This window comes from Phaenicophaeus curvirostris, chromosome 8 (assembly GCF_032191515.1).
Source record: "Phaenicophaeus curvirostris isolate KB17595 chromosome 8, BPBGC_Pcur_1.0, whole genome shotgun sequence".
Classification (NCBI taxonomy): Eukaryota; Metazoa; Chordata; class Aves; order Cuculiformes; family Cuculidae; genus Phaenicophaeus; species Phaenicophaeus curvirostris.
This window is the reverse complement of record NC_091399.1, coordinates 16,936,803-16,955,695: the sequence shown is the minus strand read 5'-3', so window position 1 is coordinate 16,955,695 and position 18,893 is coordinate 16,936,803. Positions and strand designations below refer to the sequence as shown.

The window sequence follows — 18,893 nt, the reverse complement described above, 5'->3', positions numbered from 1 at the left end:
AGCTGAGATGCTCTGAGATGCACCTTTTCTCTTGATTGAAAGGGCGTGGAAAACTATTCAAGCACTCGCAGACACGTGAATGGCAAAAGCTTGTAGGAAAACATGCTATCCTGACAAGCGAAGCACCAGCAAAGGTACATGGGAGCACAGCAGAGCCCTGCGCCCGCCTCCAACAGGTACCCAGGAGTGTGCAAGAAGAGTGATGTGCAGTGCTAACAGCCCAGAATATGCTTCCTCCCTCCCAGACTGGCAGGTTAGGGTGCTCCCAAGTCACAGGCAATGTCCCGACGCTGCTTAATACTTGCTGGCTGCTCCCTTGCTGCACATAGAAGCCCCTGGTGTCCACGCACCCTGTCTTCCAGACCCTGACAGAATCTCCCCGTTCCCAATTTCCCGGGACATCCCATGCTGAGCCGCAGCGGAAGCCGTCCCCAAAAGCCCCCAGCAACACTTCCAGGCAGCTGCAGGACCCACTCCATCCCAGGCAGGGCACGGGGATGGAGGCAACCCCAGCTGGGAACAGGGCTGCTGCCCACCCAGCAGTCTTTGCAGCTCCTCATCCCCCACAGAAGAAGAGTTCTATGCTGCAGGGAGCCGAGCTGTGGAGCCCAGCAGGGACACGGCAGCAGTGGGGACAAGCAGGGGAGGACACGGGGGTCTCCTTCGGACACCCCAGCCCAGCCCCAGGTCCCACGTGCTGCAGCAGAAAGGGTGCTGTTGGGACAAACACCCCATCGCCCGGTGCTCCGAGCAAGCTCAGCTCCCTTTCATCCGCTCCCTTCGCTGGACGACAAACGTGTGAGACAAGCCCCCAGTCTGAAGCCAGAAACCTCCCCACAGGGTTGTACAGCCCCTGCCTGCTCAAGCCATAGCTCCCCACCTCTCTGCTCCCATCTCCTTCACTAGCTTCCCCTCCCAAGAAGCCCCAGATTCTCTCTGCCTTTTTTTTTTTTTAGCCCTTTCACACATCCAAATCCACCCCCAAATGCTGAAATCAAAACAAAATAGTCACAACATCCTGAAAGAGTTTGGGTTGAAAGACAGCTTTAAAGATCGTCTCAGACCATCAATAAACTTCTTATGCTGGGCTTTTAACTGTTTCAGCGTTCGTGTTAAATCCCACCTTGAGCCTTTCTTGGGGCTCAGCAGCAAAACACACCTCTGGCACATTTCGGGGTGGGCAGAGCGGCCCCTGAAGCCCTGAAGAACAGTCCAGGCAGCAGCAAAGCAGCTGAATGTCAGCATTCGCAGCCAGGGCGCATCTCTTCCCACAACTTTTCTCTGCATTAATAAACTCAGGCCCAAGAGGATTTCTTGCCACAGGCAAAGAGCTACGTAAACAAGGCCAATGTCAAGCTTCAAGCCTTCTCTTACTGGATTCTTTATAGATCTCATTCAATATCTGTACCACGGGATTCCCGATGCTTCGTAGGTGTGGCATCCCGATCCATCAACAATTCAGAGCATCCTTCTCTCGGGGAAGGAGATTTCCTTTGGCAAGTTCTCAGCATCACCACGGACTGAGGCCACAGCTGGGATACAACCACCTCTCCTAAGAGCAAGGAGCGTGTGGAGCATCCGTGAAGTCAAAAATCAAAAAACCATTTCCCCACACAACGTCAAAACTGCTTGTGCACTGAGGGAGTGAGGGATAGGTAGCCCACTTCCCTCTCCTAAACTTAGAAGATATATAGCACAACGTCACACTCTAATGCAGTGCTTCAGAACAACAACCAAGAGCAATAAATCAGTACCAAATCAAACCGTTTTCCTGAAACATTAAACATTTCTGAACAAAGAAAATAACAGCGTGGTCATACCGGTGGCTTTTGCTACTCCAGGCAGCCTTCCTTGGCAGTTGCTCAGCCTTCTTCCCCTCTTCTCAAGTTCTTTCTCAGGCCGGGGAACCACTGCAAGTAGGAACCGCAAGTGGCTAAGCGAGCAGCTGGGAACAAGGCAGCTAGCGTGACAGGAGGGACAAGCAGTTTCAGAGACGGCGCTTGGTCACACAGCCCGCTGGCACCGCACAGGCCAACCTCGGCACTTCTGGGCAAGTCTGTTCCTCACTTCCTCTTTCCCTGCATAAGGAGGAACACAGAAAAGAAAGACGGCATCAACAATGGCAACTCTCAGAGCTCCACTTTAGACTGATGTCCCTTTTGCCTAGACCTTACCGGGTCACGGCGAGAGGGCTTTCTACTGCACATCTCTTCGGTGAGCCCAACGCAGTATAATCTGAGAGCCTCTCTCCCTCTCCTCCCAGTGCTGCTACTCAATTCACATCTGATTTCCCATCCGTTTCCCCGAGGGGGGAAGTCACATGTGAATTGAGTAGCTCCTGCCCAGAGAACCGGGCCTCCACTCCACAGAGAGCGCAGACAGATCCGTTCCCAGGCACAAAGAACAGGCGCCGCCTTTGGCAAGTCAACTGGCCTTGTAAAATGGGCAAAGCTCATACAGGTTGGTGGATCCTTTCATCATTTGGAAGACGAACACCCACACAGGGACCTTACAAAGTTAAAAAACTGCTTTTGTCCCTTACCTCTGGCAGTCAGAGATTCAGTATGAAATGAACACGGGCTAGCATGGAGAAACAGACTTCTGCACGAAAACAGCCTGAAGTCTAGAAAAGACAGCAAAAATCAGAGAAATAACCCTCAATGCACTTGTTCCCACGAAAGACCAAACCGATGCATTGCACCTGGTTATTTACTATCGTCGTATCTCCACCCCACAGGAACACCAACGTTTCCACCTGTTCTAGCAAAACAGCAGCACTAGTCCCAAGGTGCCCAACAGCGACTGCAAGAGTCGCAGCACAGTTACAGGCTGCTCAGTTTTCTGCTGTGTTCAAAGTTTACCGACAAATCTATTCGTACTGTTATGGTCGTCCAGCATAAATGGCGCTGCCATAAGTAGAACAGCGGGATGCAGAGCAAGACGTTGGGCCTCGTTGGGAAATCTTTCTGTCCGATCAGGGTCATCTTGGCTCATTCCTCTTGGTTGCCTGGAGCAGGTATAAACGTCTTCCACCGACTTGAAGAAGACAACTGGTATTGAGGACTCTTCAAGAGAGGGAAGTGTCTGCAAAGGTATATCAAAAACTCATGAGAAGGCACGATTAGTACATTCGCTTCATCGGCTGCCCTGGTCTGTATCCGCTCTCAATTGGAAGGAGAGCAACTGGATAATTTAAAAACAAAACACCAGTAATTACTAACAACTTTGGCCAAAGGGCAGCTCTCCTGCACAGCAAGCTGGAAAGAGGGACACATTAGCACAAGATACAAATCACCACGTCTTAGCAAAGAGCGAACAGCTGGCTCACCTCTCGGCAGCCCCACGCAGAACAAATTATGGCAGCAGAGGGAGTTTCTGCAAGGGAGCGGGAACAGAGTCAGAGGCCGTGGCTCTGCATTTTTGCTCAAATTAAGCAAGTTCCAGGGACGATTACCCACCTTTCGGCCACAGACAGGTAATACAGCCAACGTTTGTATTTGTTAACGCAGCCCGGACAAGAAAAATAGCGAAACAACAGACAAGCAACTATTCCCCTTGCCCAAGTACGGCTGTTCAAAAATCCGGTACTTGCTCTCTAGGCTTCTTCTGTTGTCAAGGCAGCAGAAGAGAGCCATCCATCCTCACAAGGGGTGAATCGCCATTCAAAGCTGCTTCACACTTTGGTGGAAGTGTGTTCAGAGGATTAGCCCACAACAAAACAATTGTTTTCACAAAAAAAAAAGGATTTAAACAACATAAACTGGCCTCCCCAGGGGACCACAAGGTGCTCCTGAAGCAGCACGGAGAGCTACACGGCTGGGCAGCAGAAATTCTGCGCTGATAGGACACCCATACAGAATAACTTGGGTGAGAGGTGAATCCAATTAACCAACCGGACTCTGCTCGATACCCACCAGCCCACTGTAAAATCCCCACCTGACATGCAGTAAAAATAAAAACTGCTAGGACAGGAGTTTAAAAAAAAAAAAAAAAAAAAAAAAAAGAACCAAACAGATGTAAAAGATGACTATCACCTCCTCTTGCCACCCATGCTATCCTCACTGGGATAGGCAGCGTCACTGCCACTCCACAGCAAAGCAGAAACAGACAGGGTGCAAGGGTGGACGCTAAAAATGTCTGTTAGCACACAAGAGGCAGATGAGAGCAGGTACCCTAGAGAGTGTCGTGAGGAGCAGGGAGTAGCCAGGCCTTCTCTGCTCCAGTTAGCAAATCCCTATGCTTTGGAACTCGCCGTTTAATACTTGTGGGGAAGTACTTAAGTCAGCTCACAAGGACCCTATTGCTATCTGCTCATCTGCCTACTTCTCATCTCACCTCATCGTACTTTCTCCCCACGCTTCCTAGGAGAGGTTTTCCCTCCTCTCTCCTTCTCTCAAGGTCCCTTTCCAGCTTGCTTTCCCTCCATCCCCTTCAGGTAACATCTCCCAGCGCCACCAGTTCTTCCAGCTCTGCTTTAGACTATCTGAGAGCCAACTTCCCCCTCGTCCTTCTACAAAGCGCTTTGTCTCAGTCACTCTCAATCTCCAGATGGGTAAGGAGCTGCGGTTATCCAAAACCTTGCAGGCACACTCCCATTTCCAGCTCTATAACACCTTCTGTGACTCGACAAACCCTGAGTGACACCGGCTCCCTGCTGAACCCAAAGGAGAGCGCAGGCCAAAGGCCATGCTGCAGGCCCGGCCAGACTCATTACCATTATCATTAACCACTATTTAAGCAGTAAAGTTGTGTTACTGGTGCCACACAATGCCTCAAAGCACAGCCCAAAATGCCACCCTCTCAAACCCATCCCCCTAACCCAGGGGGGACCTCTGAGTGATCCAGGAAAACCCCACAATGACTCCCAGTAACCCTCAGGACTGTGCATGAAAGAGAAAGAAGAGTAGTCTGCTTCCCACCACACCTCAATGCACCAGCAGAGCACTAGTCGAGCACCCAGAAACAACAGCAAGGAGGAAAACACAGCCCCGAGGCCATGCCAGACGCTTTAAAAAAAACAAAACAAAAACCACAGGTCAAAGCAATTCACACAACCTAAAACCAAGAATAACCCTCCTCAACTGCAATAGCTCTGCTCAGGGCTCTCACCTTAGCTTCTGCGATGAGCTCTGGAGGACTTTCTTTTGTATCCTCCTGTGCAGGTTCAGGGTCTCGGTCCGTTGTGCTTTGGACACTGGCTTCATCCAAAGCTGGCCACACATCCCCCTCTAACTCCTCCTCAGCAGAGAGGTGCCACTGCCAAGGAGACGGACAAAGCAAGGAAAGCTACTGACTCCCACTTTCATTTCTGTACTCCACAGGAAAACTTACCACCTGGAAAGGACAGTTTTATCTGAGCAATCTTTTCTGGTTATTGCTTGCTGCCTTCTGAGGAATTTCACCATGGAGAAGTGCCTTCACACAGCACAGCTGAGACAACTCAGCGTCCAGCCATTTCGCACTTAAGGGCAGAGGAGGGGGTCGAGTTAATCCTGACAAGGCAAATCTAGGATTGGACAACACAAAGGGAGTTCCCCACTGCCAAAGAGGAGTTCCCAGAAAACGCTAGCCGAGCAGTACCAAGAGTCAGACGTATTTCATCCCAGTTCTAAACACTTTGAGCAATTATTAGAGTTGATACTGATGGTGACATCGGTGATGCACCGAGGAGGAGAGGAATCGTTTCGAGCAACTAAACAGAATAGCAGAAAAGAGAGGATTACTGTTCCTGGAAAAGGATTCTAAGACCCTTCAAAACAGAAGAAAACCTGAAGGCACTTAACATTCCTCTAGTCTCCAAATTGCCAGCTCTGTCTGACGTTTACACACATGGATCTTGCTGCACTTAACCAGATTTTACCATAAAAATCACAATAAACTCAGATTTGCAGAGTCTCGGTCACATTCATTTCTCCCACATAAAGACGATGTTTGGGACCTTCAGTTCAGATGATGTATTGACAGTGCAAGCCCACCAATATCCAACACGTGCAGCTTATAGTTTCCCTAGCCCAGACACACAGTTGGCTAAAATAAAACCTGGCTAAAATGACCGCTTTACAAGTTACCGACACTACAGTAACTCTAACGTTTTTACGTTTCAGAGGAATGTCAGAAAAACAGCCCTGGAGCCGGCCCACTGCTGAACACTTCAACAGCTGACAGTTACTTGGCGTCAGTAGTAAAATGTGTCATGAAAAAACTACAATTTAAATCACACAAAAGTAGAGAGAGTGACCTGTAAAACAATACCCCTGGTGTTTCTAACGGTACCGTGCTAGACTGCACCCAAGACCTGGATTTTACTCCCTGCTTAACCCCTCTGTTCATCATTCTTTTTCATCCATTAAATAATAGCAAAGGGCTCCTCTCTTCAACCTGCTCTGAAATCAAAGGCGTACAGCAGTATCCAGACCTGGGTATCGGTCGCTTTTAGAGTTAACTTTTAAAAAAAACTCCAGTCGTGTACAACTTTAACCCCTGTAACAACCAAGACTGCAAATGGATTCCTTTCGGAGAAGTTTAAAATGAGCGAGACCCTTAAGGCAAACAAGACATCACTAGTTCTTCTGCTCCTTTCCCACACGTAAATGACACCCCGAGTTATTACACATCCTTTGCCAAACCCCAGAGACACTAGAGGAGACCACACCACCTCTTGGCTCCTGGGGTGCAAACTAGGAAACTGCTAAGTCAAACTGATCTCAGGGATCTGGTACTGGTCTGAGTTCTTGGAGTCCATTCTCCCTCTAACTCAAAAACGATGGTGCGTATGGAAGGTTGGAGAACTCACTGAGCACAGACTCCCTGACGTCTGCAAAGGGATCAGAGGTCAAGCAGCGACGGACGTATTTATGGTCCACGTGTAATTGTTGTTACGTCACGGTTCTGCTTGCTTTTTATAAAAGCAAAGGAAAAAAAACCACTCCACAAGACACTGCATAGGACTAAGCCAACACATCTACTGATCCCTGGAGCCAATTCCACTGAACGATAGTCACACCGCAGCCAAACTCTCACCTGTTCCCACAGTTCATCCTCATCCAGCTTCGAGCTTGCTATGTCACTATTTACGTTCAAAGATTCCTGCTGCGAGCGAAGGTGTGGCTCCACGGGTTCAGCATTCTCCTGCTTTCTGCTGGGCTCAAGATACAAGGCTGAAGGATTCACTTCCTCAAATCCCTACGAACAAATAAAACCCCAACAGCTGAGTCAAGAAAAGTAAGTTGTCACCACCATAAAGAATAAAAAGAATTCTAATGGGTTTTACAAAGAAGCACACCACCCACAAGTGAGCTCTGAATTCTTGGAGAAATTGTCTTACTAAGAAAATCAACTCCCTCCAGCAATAAAATCACCCAGCAATAGCCCCCTACCCGCTAAATGGAACACGCACACGCAAAAAGACAATTATTGGATTTAATCCTGCCAAAATACGCATTCTGCATCTACTAAACGAAACAACAGATACGAGCACTCCGGGCTGCAAAGCCTGACTTTCTGCTGAGATACAAAACTGTTGCAGCACCTTTCTAAAGGTTTTCGTATCCACAGACTTCTTGCTGAAACGGAGCTGAGACATTCAGGCAACACTGATGGGCCTAAATCATAAATGCTCTCTGTGCTGGCTCACAGCTTCAATCTCTGCTCAAGGCACAACATGCAATCTACCCTGGTTACACCGTCCAGCACTATACGTGTCACTAGCAAAGAAAGAGACTTTGTAAGCCAAGACCATATCTATAATTCAGTTTAACGGCACAACCAATCTCCGGGGCCTAGAGCAGGAAAGGCCAAAATTATTTATTTAACTACCCTGTTCCTCACTCAACTGCCCGTGCCACTGGCTAGCAGAAAAAATGGACATCAGCCTGGATATCAGACAAAAAAAATTTCACAGAAAGGGTCATCGGGCACTGGTAGAGGCTGCCCAGGGAGGTGGTTGAGTCACTGTCCCTGGAGGTGTTTAAAAGACAGGCAGACAAGGCGCTCAGGGACACGGTTTAGCGGCAGATAGGAATGGTTGGACTCTACCATCCAACCTGGCAATTCTACGATTCTATGCAGCGCTACTTGAAGCCAGACAGTAACATCTAATGGACTTGCTCTCATGGTCTGGATGACTCGGAGGCCTCAACTTATGACTAACAAAACCTACCGGATTTAACAATGTTTAGAAAAGTTACAAATACAACTCCTCAATTCCATCCCAGCTTGGCCTCATGTTCAGAACATCTATTTTCCTTTTCGGCAATATTAACAAGCTAATCCACTTTAAAAATCCGTACCGAAACCTTCTAATCCACTCTTAGAAGTCAGGATGAAAAGAGTTTGTTCTGCTAAACCAGAACATCTCTGCTGTATCATCGAATTCCACCTTAACCAAAAAGAAAGCCGTCACCATAGACACCGTGGGATACAGCCCCAAAACAGTAAATTGCAGGGAAGCAGGGAATACCGGTTTTGCTCTTCACAAAACTACTTGCTTCAAGGTAAAGATCTCTCCACTACAGGCACCCAACCAATCCTTTCCCTGCCTTTCCTGTCAGAAGCACACGCCTCCCTCCTGACCTGGGAAGGAACGTTCTTCCCACAGATGTCAGCACATCCCCTACTGCTCAAGACAGCGTGGAAGTAGATATCGTCCTTAGTGGCTGCGTCACACAGGAAGAGATGACAAATGCCATTCACATATTCATCCACGACGCCCACAAGTAGCTTGGAATCACACAGCTTCTTGAATAGGAGAATCGCATCATTGGACCGTGAACCCTGAAGAAGAAACAAGAATGTTGAGTTACTATAAACAGATCAACATCCAATGCCCGAGATTTGCCCTTGTGAGTACTTGTCAAGAAGGCAGCGAAGCCAGGTCAGGCTAGGGACAAATACAGGCAAGTCAGGCAGACAAGCTTCCCAGCACTGAAGTAAATCAAACTACCCCAAGGCCGCAGTGCTAGGCACACTGGGAAGCCCTTTCACCCTAAACGTCTGTTTTCAAACACGCTTCAATGGTGTTCACCGCTCATTTTTACCACAACTGCCTAAAATATTGTTGCGTCTTTCTTTTTTAATTTCTGGAAACACATAATTAGAGACTTTAAAAGTGTCAGGTTTTGGAAACTGCTAAGCTTCACTGCAAAGAAAATTGTGATTCTTTAACCCTCAAAAAAACAGAGGAAATAACTTTTTTAAAATAATGTCTTTACAACGCAGAAGAATCAACCGTGCTCATGCGCCTTCCTTCAGAGACTGTATTTCTCAGGTGTCTTGACCAAGAGGCTTCCCAGCACAGAGGAACTTTTTTTATGACCTCTATAATCCTTTGGCTACGCTGATTGCATCAAACCAACTCACTCAAAGAAAGCTCTGTCACAGAAGACAGATTTAAAACAGAGGCCTGGAGCTAGCAAGACTTCAGAAGGACCAGGGAGAACTACCGGCAGGGGAAGAAACAAGTCTGTTCATTTGCTTAACGGCAGCTATCTGTTTCTGCAACAATACGAGCAAGAATACTCTGACTGGAAGGAAAACAGACAGCGGAAGAGCAATCCCCTGCAGAGACAGACACTTAGGCAGTCACACTCCGCTGAACATAACAGCAGCAGGACCCAAATTATTCCAAAGGTTTGCCCTTGTCAGGAGAAAAAGCCAACCTCGACTTGATGGCTGTCATGCATACGTCAAAGAAAACTGCATGTGAGCACGTACCCCCACGGGTTTTACCCACGCCAAGGAACACGGGATGGCCTCAGCAGGGAGCTTCAAGTAGCACCGCCTACAACGCAAAAAAAACCAAAACCTGTTACAGGAGTAAAGGAGCAAAACCAGGCAGAAGAGCAGAACTTCCTCCTCTTCTGGGTTTTAAGATCAGCTTAGGAACAGAGAGGCACATATCGCATCTTGTGCTTACGAATAAAGCCCGACAGCAGCTTTGGAAAACACTCCGTAGCCAGAGAAGGGGCACAGCAGAAATAGCAATAACAACTGGTCCCTTACGCCTTCCCTTGCCCAAGCATCCTCTCCTCATAACCTCTTTTGATAAGAAAGTTATGGACAGAGAAAAATCACTTTTGAAACACAGAATGCCTACGGCCAGGCATGAATAGAGGCAAATGAGAGGGCAGAAGCAAATATGGGGAAGGTACTGAATTACAGAGGAGAACGAGTACCTCTGACACCACAAATGCTCCCAACTGGGAGGATGTCTGTTCAAGAGATGTTTACCTCCATTCACAAAACTCAGGGAAGAGGATTAGGGAGCTTGCTCGAAAGGGACAGAAAGGGGCAAGAGTGAATAAAGGAAGAGGAAAGGGTTTAGCCCACAGCGATGATAAGCAAAGGGCTTGGAGTGATCTGCACCGCAGATCTTGTTCTTAACGTCACCTCACGCATTAACATGTAAGCAAGGAAGTACCTGCAAGGCACTGCTACGGGGAAAAAAAATCCAAATAGACACTTTCTAGGAAACCCGCGTGGTGGGACGTCTTCCTGGAGAGTGACAGGCCCAGCAGCCTCACCCTCATCCCTGGGAAGGCGATGGAACAGCTAATCCTGAGAACCATTTCCAGGCAAATCTTCGGACGATTCCCAGGTTTCCGTAATCTGCGTAGAACACCTCTGCTTCTTGGTCATTGATCACGCGGTGGATGATAACGCGGTACCACCATTTTGAGACCGTTACACAGCAAAGCTGTCCAGGACGTACTGAAGACTCAGGCATGACAGAACGATCAGAAACAAGTTTACTCAAGTAACAATGTCTGCCAGAGATCACAATGAAAAACTGTGCTTGGTAGGGCGCAGGAGATGGATAAACAGAAATACACTTCAGGGTTCAGAAGAATCCTCATTTCTCAAAGCCTCCACGAGACCGATTTTCAGGAGTTGTTCTAATAGATAGTTTATGTTTCTGTTCTACTTAAACCAAGTGACAATAAATACACAAACCTAAACTTTTAACATTTAAATGGTATTCTTGGGGTCCAACAAAAAGTTAACTAATGGGCGTTAATCAGCGACTAAATACAGCCATTCTAGTCGTTCACTTTTAACATTACCCTGACTTGGCACAGGGCTTCTTACGAGCCAGGTTCCGGAGTCCTGGCTTACACACACAGTACCTGTCTGCAGCCTGCGATCACACGGTTGCCCCACGGACATCCAGTATTTACTTTGGCACACGACTAACAGCAACTGCAGCGTAGTGGAAGAGTCCCAAACGCACAACGTACCTGACAGACAAACCCACTGATGGGGTTTTGCTTTCAAATATAGATATGACTAAGGCTTATTACCTGCTGCTTTTGGTAAGTGCTGGAGATGGAAGTAAAAGCCTTAACCAAGCACATTAGCAATAGCAATGTCAACAATACAGAACCCTCAAGTTCCTTTCCACAACTTTTCCAGGCTTTTAAAGTTTAAGACCGTCTAGGACACAGCCAAACTATTAGCGATACTTACTGCTTGCTAGATAAAAGGAATGGGGAAGCATTATGATTATGTGATTTAGTACGGCACTGGCATCTCCATATCCAGAAGTCAAGCCTGTAGTGACCGTAACAAACAGCCGGGTGCCCTGTTCCCTCAGTGCAAATACCCAGGTAATAGCACAGAATCAGCATAGCACGTCCTCCCCTCATCTCAAACATCATATCCTGGAGTTTATCGGATGTTTCTGCGTGGCACGCTTGGATGTAGAACCGGCTAGGAGAGATTATACATTCCACAAAGACTCCCACCAAACACAAGCGCTCCAATGGTGGGAAACTGCAAAGGCTTCTGTCCTGAACAGCATCAGGGGGAATTTCTGGAGTCGTTGCCAGATTGAAGATTGACAGCTTCAAATCTAAATCTTGACACTACAAAGGGACAAGAGGAAAGTAGCGCTCAGAAGTCTTGCTACGCCCTGAACACACATAACTGGCCTCTGCATTAAGGTAAAAAAATAGTTCTGCTTTCCTGGGAACCCATGAATTACTGAAGATCAGAGATTCCCAACAAATAGCGCAAACTCGGATTAAAACTGTCCCTGGGATCCTAACATCTATTTTCACACCCTCCACCTTCCTTCTCTCTTTCCTCCCTCCTGTGTAAAGAGGGGTGCAACAAAAATACCTTCCTCATATTCCTTCAAGGAATAAAGAAGAGGAACCGATGACACGTTATGTATTTAGACAAAGATATTGAATGGCTACTGATAAAGAGAAAAAAAAAAATCAAAAACTCGCACCAAAAAAACCCACCTGCTTGTTGGATTTTACCCCAAAGATGCTGTTTCTATCTTCTGTCCCCATGAAAGAGCACATGACTGAAGTAGAAAAACTATCTGAAAACAATTCAAGACACAGAAGGCACAAATGCATCTCACACACACCAGAGCTATTTCCCAAAAGATAAAAACATACAAACGCTACAAATCCTATTCTTTTCTCATTCTAGGCAAATTTGTACATCAGTTCTTGGCACAGCTTGCAATTTTGCATCATTCTTTAGCTGCTGTAAACTTTATTCCACTTGAACCAGCGTGCATGGAAACCTTAATCAGACATCAGCCACTTTCACTGCCTCCAGAGATTCGGTTTGTGCCAACAAACAGCACTCCTCCAGCGTCCAGAAGTCAAAACTATTCCAGTTTTACTCATTGTGAATATGCTACGAGTTACCACTGCATCACACACCAGACAACTTACAGGAAATTTGTCTTCCAGCACACCCCACTGCTTACACGGCTACAGTCAACCGAGAGACAATACTAGCCCTTCGAACCGTTTTTTAAAAAAGCAGATTAGAGTCTCTCCTGCAGACTGAGCGAGGAAGAACACCCTTGAATTCTTTTTGTTAAAAACTTTGACTAAAACATTGAGTTAACCAGGCAGTTAACATTTTTGAGTTAAAGAGTACCTGAGGGAATTCTTGCCTGAGCAGCAGCAGCACCTCTAAAATCCCCTTACATTTCATGGATTTCCTCCCAGAAGTGCCAGTCAACAGTGATATTGCCAAGGGACAGGTTTGCTCCATGAAAGCTCCTCGTGTCAGACTGTTACGGGCACACGTGATGTTTATCACGTAGTTCACACGTTGGCAGAGACAACAGACACTTCTTTGAAAGACGTAGAAATGTCTGCTTAAAAAACACCTTCACAAAATAGCAAGAAAATTATAAGAAAAAGGTAAACAACCGAACACACTGTAAAACTAGCCCTAGAAGAGGCACGGCTCGTAAGACTGGCTAACTCCTTGCCTTAAGCCAGAGCGGCAGCTGCCAAGAGTGGTGTGGATGACAACTTTCCTTCTGCTCGGCACGGCAAGAAAAAGCTGCCAAGAGCAGCAGCTCTAGATATTTGACCCTTCTCGGGGCCGAGCAGATTGACTCGGCCCTTGTCCCTCATTTGTCCCTTACAACGCTTCCGCTATTGGCGTCTCATCACCAGATACTTCCATACCTTACAGCAGGCCAGGAATCAGGTCGCATCTTTCCCCTCGACTTTGCAGCATCTTGAAATCTTGGTTCACTGCCTACCCAAACACATTCCAGCTCACTTTCCTCCTCTCTAGGGCACTTTTAAAACAAACCAGCAAAACTGGTGCTTCATGGCAAACACGAGTTGTACAAACACGTTCCAAGACTCGCCCTGCTAGAATCTTTAAACAGATTCCCTTTGCGACACATAACAAGAAAAAAATGGGGCTACGTGGACCATCTCTCTCCCTTTTCTACCCTTCCCACAAGCAGACTTTGTTTGATCTAGGGAAATTCCCCACGGACTTCATCCCACCAGACGACAAGGTCTTATCAGAAGAGCCTGCCAAAGTTTTCTAAAGGGTATGTTTCTTGAAACACCGCAGAAAGTCCGACTCGTAGCCCTAAGCTTTCAAGTTCATTAAGTGAACAGCACACCAAATTCAGAAAGAATCCCTGCAACCCTTTCCCTGTCTAGGTACTCCAACTGTACAGTTGTGTAGAACCACCAGATGAGCTTGGCAGAGGAAATAATTCGCAGCAGGAGAACTTTCCTGAGAAAACAAAGGCCTAAAGATGCTCAAAAGAGGAAAAAAAAATAGAGGGGGCACAAAGAAATTCTCCCAAGCAGGTCTGGCAGGTCAGAGCCTCTGTACTTCTCCATCCCTTTCTAAAAATACATTGCTAAACCACAACAACAGCAACAAAACTTTCGAGTCCAACCAAAGAGCAGAGTGGCAACGACAGGACTGAGGTCTCCAAGGACCATTCCTCAGCTCTGCCACGTAGCTGCTAGACACTTAAACCCATGCTACTGCAGCAGGGGAAATGCCACACAGCTACTCTCAGAAGAAGGCTATTAAGAACACAAAAAGAATTGTCTCCACTCTTATTGGGGAACAAGATTATGCTTTACTGGCTTTGGACGATCTCCAACAGAGATCTCAAGACCAGAAAGAGACAAGAAAAAGACCTAGGCTGGAGGGCACATAGAGTTATATATCAGGTCAGTATGACTCTGGTCACCTCCAGCCTCATCTAAACTAGGTACAATTTTTTTTTGGAAGCAACAGTGCATCAACAATACAAACCAAGCAAAAACAAAAGCAGTGAAAAAAATTATCACCCCCTGGACGAAGACATGACAAAGCTACAGATCACTCATCCTGCCACTTACTTGTTTGAGGACATCACTCATATCTAGTGCTTGTCCTTCCACCGGCTCTGACTTCTCTTCTGCCGGCAGGTGAAACCACTTGGCATCACGGATGGGTTCCAAAGGAGGCATCTCAATTGCAGGTGCAGCTGTAAAGAGAGTTTAGTTGTTATTCTTTATTTACATATTAAGCAGAAGGAGAATACACCTGGCCATGAAAGCGTACAAGTACTAGTGCCATTTTCCTCATCTCTTGTAGCACCCACAGTCACGGGGATTTGCTTGAGAGGCATCCTTCGCCGTACTAATAAATTCAAGCAAAATAAAACACACTTGCTCTTGCAAGCATGACAAGGGCTAAATAAATTCCTAGAATGATGCTAAGAAAAGTCAGGCATTTGGCAGGAACCTTATGCAATCCTCTGCTTTCTCTCATAGTTGTTAGGGGAACGCTGAGGATATCTACAGGCTCTTCTTCAGAGAAGCAGTATAGCTATGCCTTTCAGATTAGTGCTTCAGCCTCAAAAAGCGCATCTGGAAGGCTTTACCAGCCTGCGGAGCCGACGTGCCAGAGATCCTTCTAGTTTTATTACCTGTTGCCTGGAATTACTAGAAATTCCAGTCCTATACACGCATTCAGAAAGGGCCTTAACATCCCTTCTTTCACCTCGCACTGAAAAACAGTGGCAAACCGTAGAAAACTTCCAGTTAAGATCTCTGCTACCACAACAACACCCTTGTAACAGCTGCTTCTACAGTACCTCGCAGCCCTTCTGCGCTAAAGCCTAGGGAAACCAGGACTACGACAGCTACTGGAAAGGCAGCAACATCACTTGAAACACAGCTGCTTGGCAGCTACATACTTCCAGTTAAATAATACCCTCCCTCACCTTCTGGCACCTCTTTGCGCGCCCCACCGTGCGGCACCTCTTCCTTCGCTGTCTCACCTTCCAGCTACTTCCTCAGGGACAGCAAGGAACCTGCTTTTGTCTGCTCAACAACAATGATATCGGACACACTTTCAAGGACTTGAAATACAGAGACAAATCCATATCGCCTATACTGGAACGGCCGGCCAAAGCGTCTGCGATAGGCCCTCTCAAAGTTCCTGAGCAGAAGTGGTGAGGAACTCAGCAGATCCTGCAGCTCAGCCTTCCCAGTCGCTGGCTGCGAGGGAGACACTTTGTGTTCCTAGAGGGAAAAGCAGCACGTGCCTTCACAGCATCATTCTTTCGTGACTTAACACTTTCCTCCTGCCTGGCAACCAGTTTTGCAATACCTTTGGTGGTCTCATCTGCAATGGCTACCAAAGAAAGAAAGAAAGAAATAAATTATGAGATTACCAAGACAGCAAACTACTGAAAGCTTTATACAAGCAAAGGTCCTCCTCTTTCCTATTCTCCCCACCCTCTTCAGAAGCAGGCGTGTCTTTCAAAACCAATCACGCTAGATCGCATTTCCAACAGGGTAACTTTTACTCTCCCTTTGTGAACTGAAATGAACCAGATGAAACAGCCAAGAACCAACCTGCACCCTCATCCCTAGAAATCCAGATCCAAGCAGAAAGGTGGGTCCAATTCTTGGATACAGGATCACAAAAGGAAACTCATCTGCTGCAAGTTTTGTTGGGAAAATAATAAAAGTTCTTTGATACAGACTGAACTTCCTATAGAAACGTTACTGCAGTTTCTAAACCAAGAGCAGAGTGCAAAATGTACAAAAAGAACTGGAAGCCTCTGTTATTTTCCAGGAGGAAGGAGGAGAAAAGTACAAAAAGGCAGATTAAGACACAGTAAAAAACATCAACGGCAAAAAAATTAAACAGAGCTATATGAGAAAAAGAGTGACAGAGATACATGACCTACAGCTCTGGCAATTCATTCTGCACCTCCTGGTTTTAGAGCATCGCTTCATACCAGTATGAGGTTCCAAACAACTCCTCCACTTTTACGGAAATAAAACCTCACCTTTGAGGATAAACGTGCCTTTCCCCTGAGGACAGATTCTGACAACGTCAGGCATTTTTGCCACCAGCTCCAAGGTGGATTGGAAGCCCAGGTCACGTAGAGGGAGAGGTTTGCCCATCATGGCCATGTACTCCCCTCTCCAGCTGTGCTGGGGTTAAACCCTCTTTATCGGTAATAAGCAGCGACCTCACCTCCTTCTTCCAGGCGGGGGGTCTCCTTGCTCTGTCCTACGTGCCCCCTTGCCCCTCGCAGAGCTCCCTGCATCCCTAATCCCAGGCATGGGGAGTCCCCCCTGTACCCCTCACACAGCTCCCTGCATCCCTAATCCCAGGCATGGGGAGTCCCCCCTGTACCCCTCACACAGCTCCCTGCATCCCTAATTCCAGCCCCAAGCGCTCCCTTGCCCCTCACAGAGCTCCCTGCACCCCTAAACCCGGGCATGGGGATTCTCTGCCCCTCAGAGAGACCCCCCTGCCCTTAATCCCAGGCGTGGGGTCTCCTTGCTCTGTCCTACGTGCTCCCTTGCCCCCCACAGAACTCCATGCATCCTTAATTCCAGGAAGGCGGATGCACCCTCGCCCCTCACAGACCATGAAGAACCTTCCCTGTACCCCCAAGCGCTCCCCTACTCACCACAGAGCTCCCTGGGCCCCTAATTCCCTCCTTCTCCTCCTCCTCCGCGAGGGCGGAGCCGCCGCCTCCTGGCGGGAAAATGGCGGGGTGGGGGAGGAGGAGGCGGGAATTTTCCCCTGTTGGAGCAGCCCCTGCGGGTCAGTGGCACCTGAGCCCCCCTTCTGAGGGGGGAAAGGCAGAGCCCGAGGGCCAAAAAGCACCAGCTGTGCTTCCCCGCTGGGCTCCACGTGCCCCCTTGCCCCTCACACAGCTCCCTGCATCCCTAATCCCAGGCATGGGGAGTCCCCCCTGTGTCCCAAGTGGGAAACGCTCATTCACTGGTAAAACCTTGAAAAGGATCAAGTCTTTGAGGCAAAGGCAATAACATTTTTGGTTTACAATTCGGCGCTGAGTTGGATGCCCTTCTAGAAAAAGGCCTCACGCTTTACAAAAGTAGTGGGTATATATACTAGTTTTAGGCAAAGAATAGTGTAAATCCTCAAAGAATGAAACGGAGGCAATGGCATTGCTGGACAGTGAGCAGCGAGAGGGAGGTATGGATTATGGAAGGGGAAGGGCTGGAAAGCTGTGGGCTCTTTGACCCTGTACGGCCACAGAATAACTCCGCACGGTGAGTGCCATCGCACCCGCCTGGCACAGACACAGTTTTCCTTGGGGTGAGACACGGGAGACCCCAGCCAGCCTCACAGCCTCCTGGTGCTGTAGAGCTAGAGTGATCACGCAGGTTCTTGGCATGTGAACCTCCCTCCAGACCTGCTGGCTCTGCAGAGAGCTCCAAAGGCAAAGGGGCAAGAAGGGAAGAGCTCGAGAAGATCTAAGTGGGAGACGCGCAGGGACGCTAACTTCACTGCTGGTCCGCCCTCTGGGTCTAGGTACCCCAGAAGGAATCTATTTCCAGGCCATACCTGCAGGTTTTCCCTCACAACAAAGGTCAGCCAGGTCAAGACGCCCCGTCCTGGCTTTGGGGAGATGGGGAAGGTCATTTTGACCCGAGCACCCCAGTCAGCCCCCACGCCTCGGTGTGACCGCTGGAGGGCGCAGGGAGATTTCAGTAGCACCAGCGGCTCGGTCCCACCGCATCAGGGAGCTGGGATGCGACTGAACTCCTGTTCCAAAGGGCCTGAGATCCTCTGACAGGGAAGGGCGCTTCAGGCTGTGCACGTTGAAATCAACTTCCTATTCGCCATCTTTCTCTTTGCCCTTAGCTCACCTCTCCCGACGGACTTCTGGGCTCCCAGGTCAGCCAACAAATTGCTCCTTCCAAACCCTTGGACACCGCTTGGTGCCTGCAGGTCTTCAGCCTGAAGGCTGCTCTCTAGTCGAGGCCCCACGGGGAAGCACGGCTCCATTTCTGGCAGTAAAGCGGGGACGAAACCTGTCGGTGCATCCTGGCAGCTCCTGCTCACCTGAGCCAGCTCCAGGGAGAGCAAATGGTTCACACGCGCCGGGTTTAGGCAAAGGCCAACACTGAAGCTGACGGGCCCGGGCGCTTGTCAGGCTGTCGGTATTTTGGGAGCTGGCCTCTGCTAACACGGTCCTTTTGTATTTCTCCCTAGGAGTAAAGTCTCCAGGTCTGGGCATCTGTGAGTGGCTTCTGACCATCTTGTCTTTCCTGTTCATCATAATGACCTTCCCCGTTTCTGTCTGGTTCTGCATGAAGGTGAGAATGGTCATG

The 18,893-nt window shown here is 48.2% G+C and overlaps 1 protein-coding gene across 1 annotated transcript; it reads right to left on the bottom strand.

The window, feature by feature from the left end:
- Positions 1 to 1,862: 1,862 nt before the first annotated feature.
- LOC138723337 (tudor domain-containing protein 5-like) lies at positions 1,863 to 18,892 on the bottom strand. Its single transcript, XM_069862283.1, is given in 16 exon segments — positions 1,863 to 2,062; positions 2,862 to 3,084; positions 5,110 to 5,256; positions 7,015 to 7,182; positions 8,572 to 8,772; positions 9,712 to 9,778; positions 10,563 to 10,763; positions 11,614 to 11,861; positions 14,640 to 14,767; positions 15,509 to 15,799; positions 15,802 to 15,921; positions 16,586 to 16,718; positions 16,720 to 16,782; positions 17,219 to 17,286; positions 18,429 to 18,569; positions 18,625 to 18,892. Coding segments are annotated over 16 exon segments (2,667 nt in total).
- Between the last annotated feature and the right edge of the window lies 1 nt (position 18,893).